Below are 21792 nucleotides of genomic sequence, written 5' to 3'. Positions count from 1 at the left end.
GTTTATTTTTACCACAGTGAGCCTGTTACTCTTACGTTTCTGTGAATTATTGTTTCTGAATGTTTAGTCTACAGTAGTTTAAGTCCTCTCTTAGACTTTTGCTGCATTTCACCATTTTGCTGCTATTTTGCTGCATTTCACCATTTCAGCCTGGTATATCACCAGAAGAGCGGTCTGTACTACTACTTTTTTAGTTCAATTTAATTCAAATGGTTGATAATTTAAGTTATTCTTATTCATAGTGATTTTGTACCCTCTGAGGCTAGCATTTCCTAACCCCATCATGCACCACAAGCTTTATGGCTTCTTAATGTGCTATATATTGTTCTTCTTTAGATTTTCTTGGATATTCAATAAAGTTGTTTTTTGTTTTTGTTTTCCCATATATTGGAAAGACTCCCACTGTTGGACTCATATGCCCTGTCTGGGCTTATCTGTCTATTCTCTCGATTTATAAGAAAAGGATTCTATCTAGAATTAGAAAATTTGAAAGGAGGAGGTAAATGTTACTGCCATTCTCCCATATTGGATCAGGAATGGGACGTTGACGCACACTTGATATAACATGTCGAAATAACAAGCTCATCAGTCCTGTAACCACTATGGACTACTAATGCTGTAAGCATACTCCTTGAAATTAGAACTCGACAGTTATGTTCCCTGACTCACCAACCTTTATAAAAATGAGGTAGTTTCGGCAGGAGTTATTGTCACTGTGGAATATAACATAATATATGTTAAATAATTCTGCTTCTTCGTTCTGTAATGCAAATCTTATGCCTTAATAAAATAGATTGACAAAAGTCCAACTTTCTGCCTTTTCTGCAGTATCTAGTGTTCAGTGGGCTCTGGACCCAACAATCAAACGTGTTATGAGAACTAGACATCTGGGATCTCCATAGCTTCATCTGCTCACCATTTGAACCATTGCAATCCTCTTTATTATGGGATTTGACTCTAAAGACTGCCTTTCTGTTTACCATAGCATCTGCTTGTAGAGTTTCAGAACTGCAAGCGATGTCTTCAGAACCACCATTTACTCAATTTGTGGGGGAATCAGCAGTTCTTTGAGAAATTCTACCAAAAGTCGTGTCTAAATTTCATCAAACCAAGAAATTGTCCTGCCTGCATTTTTTCCAGATCCATCCTCAGAAAATCAGAATCAGAGTGGCATAAACTCGAGCACTAAGAATTTATCATGAAAGAATCAAACAAATTAGGAAATCTACCAGACTATTTTTCATTCCTTTTGAATACTATAAAGGCATGTATGCTTCAGTCTCCACCATACGTAGACGGATAACATCAGCAATTTTGAAGACCTATAAAGTGGCTGGGAAAACTGCACTTGAAGAAGTCAAGGCTCATTCCACCAGGGTGTTCTTGGCATCTTGGGCATCATTGGTGAACACCTCTTCTGACTTGATCTGTTGGGCTGCAGCTTTGTTGTCCTCAAGCACTTCTGTTAGACACTATTGTCTAGATCAGGGGTAGTCAACCTGGTCCCTACCACCCACTTTTGGACGGTTTGAGATTTCAGTTGGGCGGTGGTGGATTCTGCAGAAAATGCCCAGTGTGCCTCAATGGCAGTGGACCAAGAGCGGCAGGGGAGATCCTTTCATCTCCCATGCCAGCCCCTCAGAGCCAGCCTTGCTGTAAGCCCTCTCGGGCTGATGAGGAGATCAAAGATCTCCCTCACCAGCCTGCTGGTACTTGGTTCCAGCAGAGGGAGGGAAGGGCCTGGGAGGCTTTGTGTTCCTCCCACGAGCAGACTGGTTGGAGTGTTGCCGCTCGTACTACGGAAATGTTTGAATACAGTGCTGTGCTCGCAGGAGGACAGCAGAGTCAGCCTGCAGCTGGAGGAGCTGTAGGCTAAAGTGAACATGACACAACTGGACCACCAGGTCTTGCAGCATTATGTCTTCCCTGGTAAAAGGTAAGAAGAAGGGCGAGAGAAACATTAAGATATTCTTATTTATTTTTTTATCTCCCCCACCTACACACAGCATAGACCCTATGCAGCCTTCACACACACAGACTGCCCTCTCACACACACAGAAAGACTGCCCCCCCACGCACGCAACACCTCCCACACACCCTACACCCCTCACACACATGCACACACAGCACCCTTCACACACAAACACACACACACACATATTTAAGGTAATCCCATATTGGAAAACAGGCATTATTAAATGTAGTACAGGATATTTATAATATGAATATTGTGTATGTAATGAGTGTATGAACTATTTATCTGCACACATTTACACACAGAGGCAATGGACATATGCACTGACACACACTCACTGACAGAAATGTACACATTCTCTCACACACATTCTAATTTTTTATTTTATTTATTTAAGTCCACTCACGCTCATTACCTTTGGGAGACCTAAAGTGAGTAAATTTTCTAGGGTCCAGTGGTAATCTTTTCCCTAGGACCTAGTGTTGCTGCTGCAATCTTCATGGTTTTCTTGCTCTGCTCTCTCGCACGCTGTTAAGTGATGCCGGAACCAGAGTGTCGTCATAACTCGGTGCCCGACATCACCACAGGATTCGCTATGGAGCAATGCCGGAAGAGCATGAGACTACAGCTCCCTCAATGTCCAGCTACTGCCCTCCCCCGGATTCTATGTTTGGGCAGAGAAGGCACATGCTGTCCAGGAAAGCAAGTGCCTACTCTGCCTTAGCACACAGCGGGCTCCCTCCTTGGGGCCCTAAATTGGCCAGCCGGCCAGTTCTTGGTGTACCCCCTCCACATACTTTGTATGCCAACTGTAGAATCTGTTTGTGTTAAACAGACTACAGTACTCTAAACCTTTATGGTGTTTTTGGTTAAAGTTATAAAATCTCAGCTTCTGTTTCGGTTGAGCTTGCCAGTGTAAAGCACAATATTGTAACTTTTTCTAAGAGAGAGACAGACAGAGACACACACACACACACACACACACCAATCTTCTACCTACGTTTTCTTTATAAAGTAGGTCACATTTTTATTAACTGTTATGGTGCTACCCATGTTTAACAACAGATGTCAGGCAAGAGTCACTGATTACTGTGAAAATATTCTCTGTATTTTCTTTTTATTATTGTCAATATGTTATGGGGGTGGGGGAGGGGGAGTTACCGTTTAGGATCATCTGTGAAAATGAGGGATAGCACAATGAGTATGGCATAAGATAGCATAACTAAGAATTCTGCGGCCTCTCTTATGAGGCTTTTATTAAACATAGCGAGATTACATTTTTGCATGGTAAATTGATGTCAAAATTTTATGATGTTCTTCTTGGTGTGTGTGTGTGTGTGTGTGTGTGTGTGTATTTTATTCACAATTGCCAACTCTTCAGCAAGTTATTTTTATAACCACAACATAATGCTGTTGTGGTTATGGTACTTGTATTGTTACTTTAAGTTGATAATCACTAACTTTGGTGGCATAACTGCCAATAAAAAGTTGCAACAGTTTTGGATTTGGATTCTGTTGGAATCAAGCACTCAATAACAGTCCATATCAAATGAAAACAATGACCGTATTGTGACAAAGGCCACAATTAGCAAGCCATACAATCACATGTACACTTGGACACCACATACATACACACACTAATGCATAGGATAGATATAATCATTATACTGCACTCTGGAAAACAAGAAGTCCTCTTACTGTGACATCATGTGCTGACCTCACAATCTACACAAAGGTGCATAGTGGCCACAGGTGTGACTTATTTCTTATTATTGCTGATACCTGCATTTACAGTTTTTGGGAACAAGTATTAGACCAAACTTTGCCACATTTGCTTGTGTTGAGGGCACTTGGACTGTGCAGAGATTACTCTTACTTTTCTGAGTCCGTCTCACACCAGACTGACACCACTACTGTGGGCAGTGCCTCCCTTTTCAGGTGGGATCACCCATTTTAGATGTCGCCAGTAATACATGTGGCGTCACTCACATACATCTTCAGGCCCACCTATCCCCAGCCAAATTTTGATAGGAATGTGTTTAGAAATATGTGATTTTGTTCTGAACACTGCCTGCTTTTGTCAAATTTGCGGTGGATTGATTTAATATTTATGAATAGGTGTCAAATTTTTGGAGTGTATGAGAAGGTGTAAGTGTCAGGTGCTTAGCTAGGTTTTGAAGGTCCCACAAATAAATAAATATAAATGATATGAGCAATGCCATTATCTTTTTATAAGCAGTGGGTAATAGGTCCAGAGGTTGCTAGTATTCTTGTAGAATATTGCATAGTATTCTGTGTGTTCATATTCAAATACATATTAACCCCTTCAGGACCGGCCTGTTTTTGCGATGTTTGTACGTTAAGGACCAGAGCAGTTTTAACACTTTTGTGGTGTTTGTGTTTAGCTGTAATTTTCCGCTCTCTCATTTACGGTTCCCATACAAGTTATATATTGTTTTTTTCAAGACAAGAAGGGCTTTCTTTACATACCAGTATTTATATTATGTCATATATTGTATTTAAAAAAAATAATGAAATATGGTGAAAAATAAAAAAAAAAACATGTTTTTGGACTTTTACTTGAAAAATCTTTTACTTATCTACAAAAGCTAATGAAAAAAACTGCTAAATAGATTCAAAATTTTGTCCCGAGTTTAAAAACACCCAGTGTTTACATGCTTTATTGCTTTTTTTTGCAAGTTATAGGCCTATAAATACAAGTAGGAAATTGCTGTTTCAATATATATATATTTTAAATGTATCAATAGTGACATTGTTACACCGTTATCTGTCATAAATCCCCGAAACACACCTAACATGTACATATTTTTTAAAGTAGACAACCCAGGGTATTTAAAATGGGGTATGTCCAGTCTTTTTTAGTAGCCACCTAGTCACAAACACTGGCCAAAGTTAGCATTTATATTTGTTTGTGTGTTAAAAATGCAAAAACCGCTAACTTTGGCCGGTGTTTGTGACTAAGTGGCTACTAAAAAAGGCTGAACATACCCCATTTGCAATACCTTGGGTTGTCTTCTTTTGTAAATGGTATGCCATCATGGGGCTAATTCTCATTCCTTGGCTACCATACGCTGTCAAAGGCAACCTAACCAATCTGACAAATTTCAATTAAAAAAATCAAGCCTTATATTTGACCCTGTAACTTTCACAAACACTATAAAACCTCTACATGTGGGGTACTGTTATACTCAGGAGACTTCGCTGAACACAAATATTAGTGTATCAGAACAGTAAAATATATCACAGCAATAATATCCTCAGTGAAAGAGCTGTTTGTGTGTGAAAAATGCAAAAAACTTCACTTTCACTGACAATATCATCGCTGTGATATGTTTTACTGTTTTGAAACACTAATATTTGTGTTCAGCGAAGTCTCCCGAGTAAAACAGTACCCCCATGTACAGGATTTAGGGTGTCATAGAAAGTTACAGGGTTAAGCACAGTGCTAGCAAATTAAATTATCTGGACTTTTGGCCTGGGTTGGCAGGCAGGTCCCTCAAATTGCAATCATTAAAATTACTTAATTAGGTAAAAATATTACATAAATATGCACGTAGAATTTTAATATATATACATATTTATATATTTGACGTCTACGTGTATATTTATGAAATTATTAATGTAATTTTGTATGTGGACATATGTATATTTCGTATTATTTTTATTTATTTATTTATACATAGATATATATATCATTACATTCTAAGTGTATTTTGATATAAATATATATATATCAATATCAAAATACTGTTAGAATAAAATTGAATATATATATATAATTTTTTTTTAATTATTAAAAATTATTTTTATTTTTTGTTATTTATTTTTATTAACATATTATTTGTATTTTATAATAATATATATATACCATATATATAGTTATTATATATATTGTATATATTCGTGTGTAATTTAAATATAAGTGTATTTTTATATTAATATACGTATATATAAATATAAAAATACACTTAGTGTGACATTATATATATGATACATATACATATATTATATATATATAGATATAATACATGTATATATATCATATATATATACACATATTATAATTTTTTTTACACTGATTGTTTTTTTTTTTAACTTTATTTCTGATTTTTCACTTGCAGGGAGACTGCCTGTCAGCACAGACAGTCCCCCTGCAGGCAGATACAAAGACCCCTATTGCGGTCATGTGATCGAGTGATCACATGGCCGTGGGGTCCTGATCTGCCGAGGGGGGACTGCCCGGGCAGACAGGCAGTCCCCCTGGACCGGGAGGAGAGCTGATCGCCGCCGTGGGACCGACGGCGATCAGGTAAGTAGCCCAAAACCGTTATGACGGTTCAGGACCGTCAGCGGTCCAAACGCACGTTTTACCGCTGACGGTCCTGAACCGTCAGCGGTCCTGAAGGGGTTAAGGTATGGCTGTCTAACGGGGTCAAAAACAACTGATGGTGTTTGCTATTCTGTACCATGAGGACTCTGGAATGTGCTGTATAGGGAAATATGGGTAGGGTCCTTATGTGGGGAGTTTCCTTATGTGGCCAGAGTTTAAATTAAACGTTATGACGTAATTTTGCCTATAAAGGGCAGAGGACAATAGACCACGTTCTCTTCCTCCTGTGATCCGCTCTCCTCTCCTGGTGTGTCCCTCACTTGCTGATACAAAGACGACTACTTAAGATCTCTCACTCTCTGTAACGTCGTTAAGAAATACCAAATGTTAAGTATATTATTGTTTGCTATTGAAGTAGAATAAATGCATATTTTTTTATAAAGAACGTCAGATTGCGTATTCGTACTTTTCATTAATAATTAATGCGACTAGCATAGGTTTTCTAAACACTTCCTGTAAAGAGTCATCTAATGTTTATATTTCCTTTATTGCAATATTTTATATTTCCTGCTCTGTTATTAGCTTGCTAGAGCCTGCAGGAACCTCCTGTGTATAAGTTCTATTTACCGAGCAGGAGATAAAAAAATAAAAATGAATAAACCCTTTAACGTACGTTACATATGATTGAAAATAAACCATTTTGTTTTCATGCAGGCTGTGTCAGTCACAGCCTGGGGAGGTGTTACTTGGGTTGCATAAACAGAAACAAATGTGATCTAACTCCTAAATGGCAGTGAATTTAGCAGTGAGATTGAAGGGGCATGATCTATACACCAAAACTGCTTCATTAAGCTAAAGTTGTTTGGGTGACTATAGTGTCCCTTTAATACATGTGGTGTTTGACCATTTCACTTTCCTCCCCCCCATTTTTATTTTTATTTATTTTTTATTGCAGCTGAAGGGCAACATCACTATGCCATCTGCAGCTCCCATCATAAGTGGTATACAGAAGCTGACACTGTATGAAACTAGAGCGGTAAGTGCTTGAATTCTCTGTACTGCATATGTGTCTTTTGACCAATACATGTATGCTAAATACTTTTCAACTCACAAAAAATATAAATATTTTCCTCTACCTATAGTCTACAAAGCCGACTTTGAGTCCAAGTTGGGTCAAATACAATCCTTTGGGGTCAGCAAACCGGGTACCTCTGTGGTACTAAGTGGAACATCTAGCTGTTGATTTGGGGAAAAATCAGGTTTAAACTTTGGTTACTTTATAAAAATAAAGTGTTAAAGGCGTATTTAAAGTAACATCATCTCTACAGCTTGCTGTAGGGTTAAAGGGACACACTAAGCACCATAACGTCCATAACTTAATAAAGCAGTTTTTATATAAAGATCCCCCTGTGAACTCATTATTCAATACCCTGCCATTCAGGAGTTAAAGAGGTACTTGGTATGTTAACAACTTCATCTAACTTAAGTTATCATAGTGCTAGGAGGTCCCTGGGCGCAAACTAGCAAAAGATTCTAGGGATATTATAAGTAACATAAACACTACATACGATACCTTTTCCAAACTAGTTTTATGATTGGCTGAAAGTGTCAGCTGAACGCTCTCAGCCAATCAGCAGTGCCCCTGTCCCGCACGCACTCCGCGCTGAAACCAGGATTTTCAAAACTGGATGCTCCCTGGGCTTAGTTGAGATTGATGTTGAAGGCTCACTTATGGGTTAAATGTTTGAGAATTATTTAACTTATTGTGGTAACAGTGCACCCCATGGCCTTCTGGCACCATAACAACTTAATTTAGATGAAGTTGTTATGGTGCTTAGGCTGTCCCTTTAAATCACGTTGTTTATGTAAGCATAGCCACACAACTGGCTTTAATTCACAGTCCCCCTACACATGTAATGTAAAATATATATATATATTTTTTTTTTTTAGCTTTCCTTATTACACAGTTTTTCATTTAGACATTCTTATCTCCTGCTCTAGTAATTGCCTGCTAGATCCTGCCAAAGTTTCCTGAATATGATTAAAGTTCAACTAACCACAAAACTTCTAAAATCAACAGCTTGCTATAAGATCTGATTGAACATTCAAACATTTTTTTTTAAAATGGAAGCTGTGTGAGTTTCAGCCAGGGGAGGTATGACTAGGGCAAAGTGATTTAACCCCTAAATGTAAGCAAATTGAGCAGTGAGACTTTAGAGGCATGATCTATACTCCTAGCTGCTTCATTAAGCTAAAGTTGCTCTGCTGTTTAGGTTATACCTTTTAAGTGTTCTAGTTTTCTTCACTGGTTTATTGCAAGCCATTTAGGAATAGTTTGACATAAACAGGAGATCTTGCCAGTGCCATTTCTGGGACTACCCATATCTTGGCTTCATTGATAATGCTAAATGAACACACATTATCAATGCCAAATCTTTGTATCCTAAATAGTGGTGATTGGCAAGAATGCTGTGGGCGGATTAACACCGTGCTCTCAGCCAATCAATACTGTCCTATTTGGCCAAAAATGTCATTGATACGTCCAGGTTGTGACACTTTATTGTTAATGTGACCAAGGAGGTTGCAGTCTCCTGGTTCCAGGAGGACTCCTGGTTTATGTCAAACTATTCCTAAGTTAAGGACCACTATAGGCACCCAGACCACTTCAGCTCAATGAAGTGGTCTTGGTGCCAGGTCCCTCCGGTTTTAACCCTGCAGCTGAAAACATAGCAGTTTCACATAAACTGCTATGTTTACACTGAGGGTTAATCCAGCCTCTTGTGGCTGTCTCACTGACAGCCGCTAGAGGCCGCTTCCGCGACTCTCACTTAGAAAATCAGTGAGAAGACACTGACGTCCATAGGAAAGCATTGAGTAATTCTATCCTATGGGCGGTTTGAATGCATTCGGCGCTGACATCGGCAGGAGGAGGAGAGTTCTCCAGCGCCGAGGGAGCCCACGCTGGAGAAAGGCAAGTGGCTGAAGGGTTTTAGACACAAAAATTAGTTTTAAGTGATTTATCCAAATAAAATTCCTGGCAATTGTCTAATTAATTTAAACAATCAATCAGAATCATCCAAACTAAAGTTCTTTTTAACATTTTTTAGAATCCATTTTTTTTTTTTTTTTTTAAACAATTGCTAGGAATTTAATTTTAATGAATCGCTAAAATTAACTTTTACACATGTCTAACAGCAAGGAGTTTTTCCCCAGACATGTGGTAACCCATCATTCCTAACATTAAAATGTAGAAAGCTTCCGACTATAATAATTATTGTGGAAAAACAATGGAAAAAATGATGCACCTGTCCGGAGAATATTCTTTGTAATACCTACCGTCTTTCACCGAAAACAAGACTGGGTCTTATATTATTTTTCCCTGAAATCCGCACTAGGGTTTATTTTCATGGTTAGTCTTATTTTGGTGAAGAACGGTAGCAAGCATGTGCTAGAAAGTAGATGAATGGTAGCAAGCATGTGCTAGAAAGCAGGTCTATGTTTGGGGGAATTCCTCCAAACATAGACTAGTTTACTAGGGCATTGAACCCCGCGAATCTATGTTCAGGGAAACTTCCCCGAACATAGATTAGTTTACTCGCGAATGAAATCCCCCGAATCTATGTTTAAGGAAACTTCTTTGAACATAGATTAGCCAACTAGCAATTCGGGCTTATTTTCGGGGTAGGACTTATATTATGGGCATTCCCCAAAAATAAGCTGGGGCTTATTTTTGGGGGATGTCTTATTTTCGGGGAAACGGGGTAAACCAATGTAATACTTTGTTAAAGGGACACTATAGTCACCAAAACAAGTACAGATTATTGTATTTGTTCTGGGGAGTATAATCATTCTCTTAAGGGTTTTTGCAGTAAGCACTGGTTTTTTGTTTTTGTTTTTTTTTCAGAGCAAATGCAGTGTTTACATTACAGTCTAGGGATTCCTCCACTGGTCACTTCTCAGATGACTACAAGAGGTGCTTCCTGGGGCAATGCTGCACTGCCATTCAGTGTCTCCACCTTCTGCATGGAGACACTGAACTTTCCTCATAGTGATGGCTGCATTGATTCTCCCTATGAGGAGATGCTGATTGGCCAGGGCAGTTTGTGGCTTGTGCTGACTCTGATCTGCATCCGTGACAGTCTCAGACAATGTTATGGGAAAGCATTGTGATTGGCTGAGAGAATCACTTCTGATATCAGGGGCAGTGCTGGCAGCAGCAGACTCAAATAAAAGTAAGATTTTACTACATTTAAGGGGGGGGGGGCTAAGGGGTCTGTGCAGGGGGTCTAGATGGTGGTTTAAACCATATATAGGGGCCGGAATACATGTTTGTTAACCATCCATAATATAAAACGTATAGCAATAGTTTGTTGTCTCCAGTGCATATAGGTTGTCTGAGCTTTATGGTAAATGTACTTCAAACATCTGTTTACATCCCAGGTGAAGTGTAATAAAGCAAATTCATGTACATGAAATTCATCCTTTTTTTTTTTGTATATATTGTATGCATGCTTCAGCCCTTGTCAATATGTTGGTGCAAAATCGTAGTAATAATTCACACTGTCTGCAATTTCTATTCAAAATCTACAAACATTGTAAGGTATCGAATCAGGAAAAGGTTTGGGCATTATCTGTGACATACAGACAGTCACACCACCAAAGAAGATGTGTCAGTCTGGCATGTATACACTCTGGGTTTTTTATATTGCTGCAGAAACATTCTGGCATGGGTAGAAATGACCTGCCATTGGCATCACAGAGCAAAATGTGTTTAATAACCGTTAATGTGAAAAAAATGCAGAAAGCAAATAGAGCAAACATATGAGATACCAGCTACAAATCAGAGATGAGTCAAATAAAGGTTGGAATTAATGTATAGGGTTTTGCTGATTTCTATTGCAGACCCTACTTGCTCTTGAGTATGGATTCTGTTATTTCCCCTCTCTGTTACTCATTGTGAGTGAAATGGTGTTACATGGCAGCTTGGCAAGAAGGAATACCTCGCTAGCTCACAATAACCTCAACTGCTTATCTCTTTTTCAGCAATATTCCCATTTGAGCAACAGATGCACATTTGTTTTGTATATAGGCCATAAATGCATACAACGTATGTTTGTTTGTGAGCTTGTTTACCATAACCCACATGCAATTTAAACATGGGTGAATTTCTCATTCACATTATACTTTGCTGCAATTCTTAAAGGAACACTCCAGTGTCAGGAATACAAACATGTATTCGGTGTAGTGGTTATGTTGCCAATAGTTTTTGGGAATAGTTTTTATGCCCTACCATTCAGGACAGATCCTGCAGAACTCTCCAGTAGTTGTTATGCTGCATAAAGTGTCCAGAGTCCCAGTACTGTAGAAACCCAACAGTTGTGCTTTGCTCCTTAAGGTTCAACTTAGTTTTATTAGAAATAAAAAAAAAAAAAACAATGACATTTTAAAACCGCACTATCATGCCAAACTTACCTTTCTCTTATTGTTTCATCTTCTCTCCCTCTCTCAGAAACTGTTCTCTTTTTCATTATTTCTGATCTAGTTTTCTTTTAAACCTAAGACAAAGTAGAGACTAGTTTTATCTTCTATATCTTTCCTACGCTTGACTTTTTTTAACCAAAGGAGGAGCTTAAGTCGGCTCTGTCACGAACGCACCCTACTACAAGAGCGTACGTAACGTAGTTGTGGTGGTGAAAAGGCAGTGTTTACATTGCTCCCTAAAGACTCTTCCAATGGCCACTCCTCAGATGGCCACTGGAGGTGCTTCCTGTGGCAGTGCTCCTCAGTAGGCAGCACTGCCGTTCAGAGTCTCCACACTCTACATGGAAATGCTGAATTTTCCTCATAGAGATTCATTGATTCAATGCATCTCTGCGGAGGTGCTGATTGGCCAAACAGCGTTCCTCTCTCCTTGCCAATTTTAGTTAATACAATGCTTTCCCTATGGCGGGGCCAGTGCTGACGGACCTGTGCGGCACTGGAAATACGGTAAATTTTTTAATTCCTTTTAAGGGGACTACGGGGGCAAGCCACCTAAATAGTGGGTTTCACACTATAGGGTCATGAATACATGTTTGTGTTTCTTTGAAGCAAATCACTGCGCAGAACCTCATTATCCATTGTTAAAGGAAAACTCCAAGATTCTAAACATAAACTCGTTGAATTGGTTATGCTACATGGTGATCATGTTATGCGAGTCTATTTACTACATTGGACAGGCTTCTTTGCTGCAACTTATTTTACAGTGTGTTGTAGTTCCAGTCTTGCTTGTTATTTATTTTTAATTATTCTTTAAGTGCAGGCAACTTAAAGCAACAAGTTTACATTTATGAGAAGGAAAGAGAGGACCACTCATGCTTCTTTTCCTATAAATGGAAGTACTTGTGAGTGATGAGCTACATATCCCACAAAGTCCTGCTCATCTCCCCCAATGAATGATGTAGTAACAAAGAGACCGAGAGGTTCTAGCCAATTCCTGCTTTAGAAGAGCTCTGCAGGAGCTTCAAATCCTGGGGATTTGCAGAAAATAGAGGCACCTCAACACAAATGGATTACTTTGTATTCTCGTTGCTCTATCTGCATTTCTTTATAATGCATAAATAAAATAGTATCTAGTAACTAACTTTGCTGTACTTCTAACCCATGTGCTAAGCATGGTATCCAAGCATTTATAAATCATATTTCTTGTACAGATTGACCTACATTTTCAAATTCCCTTTGTGAGTAACACATTTGTGTTCCTACTCAAATGCATAAGCTGCCATATGTCTGCCCACCATCTCAATTAATTCAAGCACTTCTGTCGAGAAAACACATTTTACTCTTAATTCTTTTTCCCACTCTTATTTTCAACTGTGTCAGTAGGGAAGATTGAAATCTTGCTCAAATTACTAAATTACTCCATGATTTCTTCACCTTCTGACACAAGACATTAAATATTTGTATAAGTACATTCTAGGAAAGGGAAACGGAATACAGCTTGAAAGTAAATGAAAATGCTGTCTGATGCCTCATTTAACCTCTACTTCCAAGAGACTTACTCTGTGCACCATAGCTCTGAATTAAATATTTAAACCTGTTGAGCCCCATGTGTCCCCTCCAATTAAAATAATAAACAAATCTCTCTAATAATGAAACAGTGCTAGTGCAAAATATGTTTTGGTCCCCTTGTAGGACAGGGGTGCCCAAACGTAGATCATCAACTGATAAAACTCCCATAATGCTTTGCTAGCTGGACATCTGCCTTTTGCCTGTCCTTACAGTTATGTATTTGTTTGCAGTGTCTGTGTATGCTAATATAGTGTATGTGTAGTGTTGATGCTTAAATAAAAAGGTGACTGTGTAGGGCTGGTGTTTAAACGCAGGGGTAAATGTGTGTGTAGTTATGGTGCCTGAATGAAAGGGCGTGTTGTTTTGTGTAGGAATGATGTGTGAATGCAGGTGTGTATGTGTAGTGTTGCAGTCTGCATATACGTATGTATTCACATATACTCATACACAGTAACAGACCTACAAAGCAAATACGTATTTTAGCCTTTCCTGGGAGCTGGCTGGGGCTGATGGAAGCGAGCTTGGTTTGGTTACATAGGCGCTCATTACTGCCCTTCCATTGTATTGCAACATAATGCTTTTTTCAATTAATAAAATACAATGACAAACTGTAGTGGATTACTATTATATACAAGGCAAATTAGATTTCTGGAATATTTACAGTAGTTTAGTCCTTGCTAGCTTGTCTTTTTATTTGTCATAGAAGAGGTAGAAAAGGGTTGGAGCTGTATCACACATGGTTTTTGTATATTTTGCATATACAGTTTTTTTTTTTTTTTTTTGTACAGTTAGACACCTTGCATCCATACACCAGAGATTCATTGCTATTGTTAATGTTGACATGACACTGTACTGATGTGCGTGCACATTTTAACATTTTCTCTTATGCTACTGTTCTTAAATAATGTTTACGCACTTGAAGTTTTATATACCATTGTTAATAAAAATAAATAAATAAACTTTTACCTTGAACAGTGGAGATGTTTGTGGCTGAACTGTGTTTAAGGCAGCACAGAAATCCGACATAATCGGCTTTCTTTATTTCTCATTTTCATATGTAAATGTTTAATTGGGCAGAGGTCTGTGACTTGGATTTTCATTAAATAGACTTTAATTCATTTAACTAGCGAATGCAGGATAGTGGTGCATTATCATGGTTTTACGTTTTGCAAGTTGCCTGGTAAACTGCACTTTCTAATTTGATAAAGAATTTATTTTTTTAATTTTTTTTAAAGCCTCCTTTCAAGTTAATTCTTAGTCTCCACGGCCAGCACGAGAAAACTGTAGGATACGGGTACATAACAGCATTTCTGTTGGTAGACAAGAAAATTAATAGGAATAAAATAAACAATCTGGCACGGGTTTTATTTCTTCTAAAGATTTCCAAAAACTGTAGCTTTAAAGGGGATTTGCCACTCCTGATTATATGCCATAATACTGAATGATTATTAAAAATAATTTTACACATGGTGTATATTACACCCCTGAAACAAGGGTGTTAGATATACCGGTAATTGAATAAATATGCAGCTTTAATGTTTCCTCACTGCAAATGTAATAATGCAGCTGTGTAAACCCAAATGTACCATTCTCCAGTTATTTCCTTTTCTCCTTTTCTTCCTTTCTGATATTTTTCTTGTAAAATACAGACAAATAAAAAAAGGTAAAATAGTCCTAATGCTTAACAAAGGGTGGAGTTAAAGGGACACTATAGGCACCTAGACCACTTCATCTCACTGCAGTGTCCCTGTCCCCTAATCCGGCAGCTGAAACCGTTGCAGTTTTAGAGACTGCCTCTAGTGGCTGTCTACTAGGCTGCCACAACTGGTGCTTTGTGGTTTTTCATGGAGATGAACTCAGTGAAATGACACTGGATGGCCTCTCGCTCTGCATGAGAACATCCAGTGTCTTGAAAATCCCTATAGGGATGCATTGAGTCAATGCTTTCATATGGGGAAAGCCTAATTGGTGTGTGACGATTGCCGCGCATTAAGTTCCCCCTTGCACTGACATTGGAGGAAGTGGAGACAGAACCAGTACCAAGTATGCTGGAATCAGGTAAGTGTTTAAAAGGGTTTTCATGGTGTTAAGAATACATCGGTTCACAAAATGTTACGGTATGGTCGCTGGCGTGAAGCTACATTCATATACAGTGAATGGAATTGTAACGTGGAACTAAACTATATGTACTCCAAACCCTTACTGGGCAGGGTTTATGGAACAAGAAAAGAATATGGACTAGAAAAAGAGTTTCCATAGTTTCGTAGATAGACATGTTGCCCCTTTCTGCTTTTGAAGCCAGAGTTGAACAGAAACGATCAGGGTTATTGACTAAAGTAAGAATTCAAAATGAATTTCAAATTCAAGGAAGAAGTAGCCAAACTGGAAATAATCTCTAAGCAGGGGCTAATTGGCAATATTTGACACAGGGTGCAAATACACACCACTACCCAAATACAAACTTTAAAAAAAAAATCCATAGTTAGTAGATATACCCCAATGAAAACATGTGCATTTAATATACCCCCAATGAAAATATGCATGCATTTAATTGTGTTTATGGCATAGCTAAAAACAGCTGGCAAAAGCTGCAAATCTCTTGTCTGCAGCCTTCTAACCCAGCCCAGGCTTTCTGTGGTTGTCCAAGCACAGCCTTCCCAATGCAGCTCAATTAAGTCTTTGCAAGGCAGGTGCTCTGAGCAATTGTCTGCCTCTTCAGTTTAGAGCTCCACTGAATTAAACATACAGGAAGTAACTGGACTGGGTATCTGAATGCCAAGGGGTGTAGCAAGGTTACATAGTTACATAGCTGAAAAGAGACTTGCGTCCATCAAGTTCAGCCTTCCTCACATCATTTTTTGCTGTTGATCCAAAAGAAGGCAAAAAACCTAGTCCAATTTTGCAACAAACTAGGAAAAAAATATTCCTTCTTGACCCCAAAATAGCAGTCTGAGGTCGACTTGGATCAAGCAGCTATTACCCCACTAATTAGAAATTATATCCCTGTATGTTTTTGTAAATCTTTCTTTTATTAAGGCATATATGTGGGATACAAAATAAAGAGAGGGAAATGCATAGGTAGTACATAACTTTGATGGTGTAACATTGAAAATACAGTTAGATACATTTCCAGGATTGTAATGCCTTGTTTTTATATTTTGTAATTCGCTTAATGTAAACAGGTTTTAAACAAGCTAGAGTGGGATGCAATACCGTGAGTAAGAGCGTTCCATTAGAGATTATCATGTGGGGCGGTGTTAGGTTAAGTAATGTGAGTTAATGCTGAACAGTGCAGGCCAAGAAAGCAGCGATGCCAACTATGTCAGCGGTGTTAGGGCGGCTATACTGTTTGGTAACGCTAACAGATGGCCGGCTGGTCAATACAGTGTACAGTGTATAGTGTGGTGTCTCGAGTGGCATCATGGTATGTCGTTCAACATCAGTCTATGTCAGCCAGACTGGGGTCTAGTGCATAAACAATTATCAGCGGCAGAGTATCAGGTTGGTTCGCCTTCAAGGTGGCAGCTCGAGTGGCCCATAGGTATGTTAACATACGATGATATTTAACAGTGGGATGCATGTGGGCTATGGGCCTAACTGATCGGTTGCGCTGGTGAAACCAAAAGATAATAGACAACATTAAGATACAGCTGTTCAGTACTGGCTAAAGGGTGTTCATGCATGATTGGACACATTGAGGAGACATATGTTAAGTCATTTAGGCAGAAGACAGTGTGCACGGCAAATACTTAGATGATAAATGTCCCGCCTGTTACTGTATGTTGCCCAGAGGAGTTTGCCTGCCGTGCTCTGGTGTGTACAGGTTCCGCCTGCTGAATCCTAAATTTAGTGTGGCCCGGCAGTCGGGCAGACCGAAGCAGTCCACAGACATGTACCTGTCAACGGTATCAGGTGTTTGCGGCCCATGACACGGGTAAGCGAGTGGGAAGTCCGGTTGGTGGCAGCCAGTGTGTCCGGTGATATTCTCAGTGTTTTTCTGCAACTCCCCCCGGGCATGCTGTTGTGTGTCAGTCGCTTGGTGTAAAGATTTCCCAGCATTGTGGCAGTACCACTGCCATGGGTCACCGGCCTTCGGCCTGAGGCCTTAGCAGGCGCTCATGCCCTGTCGCCATTGATCCCATCAGCAGGATCGTGGGCCCCGGGGTCCGCCGGATTGCGGTCTTTTCCCAGGGAGTATGGCAGGCTGTAGAGGAATTCCTCTCGGTGAGCGCCCAGCCCAGAAGAAGGGCGTGCGGTCCCACGGGTAGCTCCGTCCACGGGAGTAGAGCGACGTTTTCGGTATGTCACCGGATTTAGGGGCTGCTGTATGTTGTGGGTCACCATATGTTGGCAGCCTTGTGCTCCATGCCAGGACCTGTCTGCTGTCTGCCGCGGGGTCTGCGGTTCCGTCTCCGTACATGTGGCCGCCGCCATCTTGACCGCGGGTCTCAGGCCTGCTTGGTGGTCGAGCAATGTCTCCGAGTTTGTCGTGGGACATGGACCGGGATCACCCCCCCGGTCCGGTGGGGGGGAACAGGACCGGGCCAGCCGATGTACCACTTGCATGTTCGGCTCCTTCGGGCGGGATAGCGAAGCAGCGGCCGTCCGCCTCGCTCACCGCCAGGTCGGGTCCCGCTGGGTATTGCAGGGATCCCACCTCCGGGGGACTGGAACTTCAAGAGCGAGCCTCTCCCCGGCTCCGGTAGCCCGCATACGTTGCGGGTCAGGGTTATTGGTCGCTGGATGCTTAATAAAATTGCAGATTATGGCGTATATGGGGCTGATTGTGCAGGAGCTGTTCTTCCCTGCGACCGCTCGGCTTGGCGGCCCGGCCCCGCCCCCCCTCCCTGTATGTTTTTGCAGGTATTTATCCAATTGCAGTTTAAACATCTGTATGGACTCTGATAAAACCACCTCTTCAGGCAGAGAATTCCATATCCTTATTACTCTTACTGTAAAAAAAAAATGTCTTTGCCTTCGATGAAATCTCCTTTCTTCCAGCCTAAATGTGTGACCTTGTGTCCTATGTATAGCCCTGTTTATGAATAGATTTCCAGATAATGGTTTGTACTGGCCCCGAATGTATTTGTTTAATGTTATCATATGCCCTCTGAGGCGCCGTTTTTCCAAATTAAAGCGATTTCAATTTTTTAACCTTTCTTCGGAACTAAAATTTAAAAAATGTTTAGCTCGTCTCTGCATTTTTTCTAGTGCCATGATATCCTTCTTTAAAACAGGTGCCCAATATTGCAGGATATTAAAGGTGTGGTCTTACCAGCGATTTATAAAGAGGCAAAATTATATTTTCATCCCAATAATTTATTCCCCTATTTATACATGACAAAACGTTACTGGCCTTAGCAACTGCAGATTGACATCGCATATTGCTGCCTAATTTGTTGTTTATAACAATTCCCAAATCCTTCTCGTGTGTGGCTATCCCCATTTAGGGTGTAAATTGCTTGTGCATTCTTGACTCCAAAGTGCATATTTGCATTTCTCTACGTTAAATTTCATTTACCATGTTAGTGTCCAATCCCCCCAATCTATCCAAATCCCTCTGCAGCAAAGCAATATGCTGCTCACATTTTATTACTTTACAAAGTTTTGTGTCATCTGCAAACACCGAAACATGGCTTTCAATGCCCATTTCAAGGTTAGTTTCTAAAAGTGCACATTTCTATTGAGCTAAAGTTCTTTAGGTGTGTTCAGTGTTCCTTAAAATTTTAGTAACTCCAGGTCCTAAACCACCATGGAAATGGCGACTGAATAGCTCGCTCATAAAAGACCCAGAGATAGAAACACTTATACAAGGCGAACTTTTGACCTATTTTGACGACAATGACGACCCAGACTTAACGCAATCCACGATATGGGCCGCGCATAAAGCGGTGCTCAGGGGCATCTTCATCAAACTTGCAACCCGAAGGAAGAGGCAAAGGGCAGAAACCCTCTTTAAGCTCCAAAAAGAGCTGAGAAGGGCTGAAGCTAGACATAAACAAACCCCTACGACACAGGGACTCCAAGACCTTAGAGATCTCCGACATAAAATCAGAGCCGAAGCAGTGGAGGACATAGGGCGCGACCTAGTTCGTAAGAAACGCCTCTACTACGAACGCTCCAACAAGATGGACACCCTACTAGCCAGGGCACTAAACCCCAAGCCCCACTTCCAAACTATAACAGCGATTCGAGACAAAAGGGGGCAGATCACCCAAAACCCCACGGAGATCAACCAGATCTTCACGGAATTCCTAGCACACATATACAACCACACCCCAGACAAAAACAGTGACAATAGGGAGTTCACACAAGCGGTAGCCGACTACGTAGCAAACACAAATCTGCCGGGGTTAAACCCGGAGGCCCTCCACACCTTGGGGGCGCCCATTGAGGAAGAGGAGATTGACAGGGCGATCACGGCCCTTAAAGGTAACAAAGCCCCAGGACCGGACGGCTTCGACGGCTCCTACTATAAATTGTTCAGAGAAACGCTGATACCAAAACTGGCGAAAGTGTACACTGAATGGATGGAAGGTGGTCACCCTAACCCGGAAATGCTCACAGCAGACATCACACTGATACCCAAACCAGGTAGGGACCCGACAGAAGCAGCAAATTACAGACCCATCTCCCTAATCAACTTTGACGTAAAACTATTCGCAAAAATACTGGCGACGCGACTGAATCCCCTCCTGGGCACCCTGGTCCACCCGGACCAGGTGGGTTTTGTGCCGTCTCGACAGCTATATGAAAATACCAGGAGGGGAGCGGACGTCATATGGTGGGCGGTGAGGACTCGGACGCCTTCTCTGATCCTATCCTTGGACGCGGAGAAGGTGTTCGACAGGGTGCAATGGCACTACCTCTTCGCACTGCTCGACCGATTGCACATACCAGAAACATTCGTTAAAGGGGTGAAAGCCCTGTACGCTGAACCGAGAGCACAGACTAACGTGCAGGGAATGGCCCCGGTCCCATTCACGCCCACTAACTGCACCAGACAGGGTTGCCCCCTCTCCCCCCTACTGTTCGTTCTCTCGCTGGAGCCTCTCCTGCAGAGAATAAGGGAAGACAGGAACATATCAGGCATACAAGCAGGGGGAGCAGTATTCAAAGTCTCCGCATACGCGGACGATGTCCTGGTCACTCTAACTAATCCAAGGGAATCCCTGCCCCGACTGGTAACCCTCCTGGAGGATTACGGAAGCGTCTCGGGTTATAAAATTAACCTAGATAAATCTGTGGCCATGCCAATAGAAATGGACACGGAAGAGATTAACTACCTCAAAGCCACCCACCCCCTCAGAATCACTAGAACTGACATCAAATACCTAGGCGTCAAACTCACGGCGGACCCGGAGAAACTGTATAGCGCAAATTACACGCCCACTATCCAGGCACTTTGCCGTGATTTGGAAAAATGGAACGAAAAGCCCATATCGTGGATTGGTAGACTGCACGCAATCACAATGACACTACTCCCAAGAATGTTGTTTCTATTCCAGGCACTACCGGTCAAAGTGACTAAACAAGACCTACTGACGCTCCAGAGACAAATAGACGACTTTATCTGGGCACAGAAAAGGCACAGGATAGCTCGAAATGTCCTGTACAGACCAAAATCAAGGGGCGGGTTGGGACTCCCAAACCTGTACCAATACTACCTGGCGGCGCAACTGGCCCAAATAATAGCATGGCATACACCAGAGGGCTCACACAGGTGGGTGGACCTAGAGACGAAACTAATGAGTACAGACCTCCCACAATTCTGGATATGGGTACCAAAAAAAGACAGACCTCCACTACGCACCACTTGCCCGGCAATCCTTAACTCAATAAGGATTTGGGATCTCACAGCTATTAAATATGCACTAAAACACACACCCTCACCGTTAACTCCGTATCTACGGAACAAAGCATTTGAGCCCGGGCTGAGCGCACGAGACTTCAGGGGGATGGAAAACACAGGGATACAGAGATACAGGCATATGTACGACGGCGACTCCTTCAAAACCTTTGACACTCTAAAAACCATGGCACCCTTAACAAACAAGGACTTCTTCCGATACGTACAGCTACGCGACTTCGCCAACGACCCTGTAGTAAAAAAAGCAGCCCATGCCCCAATGACATTTTACGAACAACTATGTAATAAAGAAACAATTCAAAAGGGGCTTATCACAGCCATCTATGCGCAACTCAGCGCCCCGGAAAAGGGGGATAATGACCCTAGATACATACACCAATGGGAAGCAGACCTGGGGGGGGGGCCCTAGAGGGAGAGGACTGGGTAGATATATGGGAGGCTACGGCTAAATCATCGATCTGTGTAACACAACAAGAACAATCTTATAAAATGCTTATGAGATGGTACACCACACCTGTTCAACTACACAAAATGGGGAAAACCACG

General features: G+C 41.0%; 1 protein-coding gene across 1 annotated transcript in view; it reads left to right on the top strand.

The window, feature by feature from the left end:
* FIG4 (FIG4 phosphoinositide 5-phosphatase) overlaps positions 1-21792 on the top strand; it is a 493827-nt gene that overhangs the window by 4869 nt on the left and 467166 nt on the right. Inside the window, exon 2 of the mRNA XM_063443525.1 lies at positions 7282-7362. Within this exon, the coding sequence (XP_063299595.1) occupies positions 7300-7362 (63 nt within the window). The 5' untranslated portion in view covers positions 7282-7299. The remainder of the gene's footprint in view (positions 1-7281; positions 7363-21792) is intronic.

Source organism: Pelobates fuscus, chromosome 2 (assembly GCF_036172605.1).
Source record: "Pelobates fuscus isolate aPelFus1 chromosome 2, aPelFus1.pri, whole genome shotgun sequence".
NCBI classification, from domain to species: domain Eukaryota; kingdom Metazoa; phylum Chordata; class Amphibia; order Anura; family Pelobatidae; genus Pelobates; species Pelobates fuscus.
Note: the sequence above shows the minus strand (reverse complement) of the source record. Positions and strands in the feature narration are given on the sequence as shown.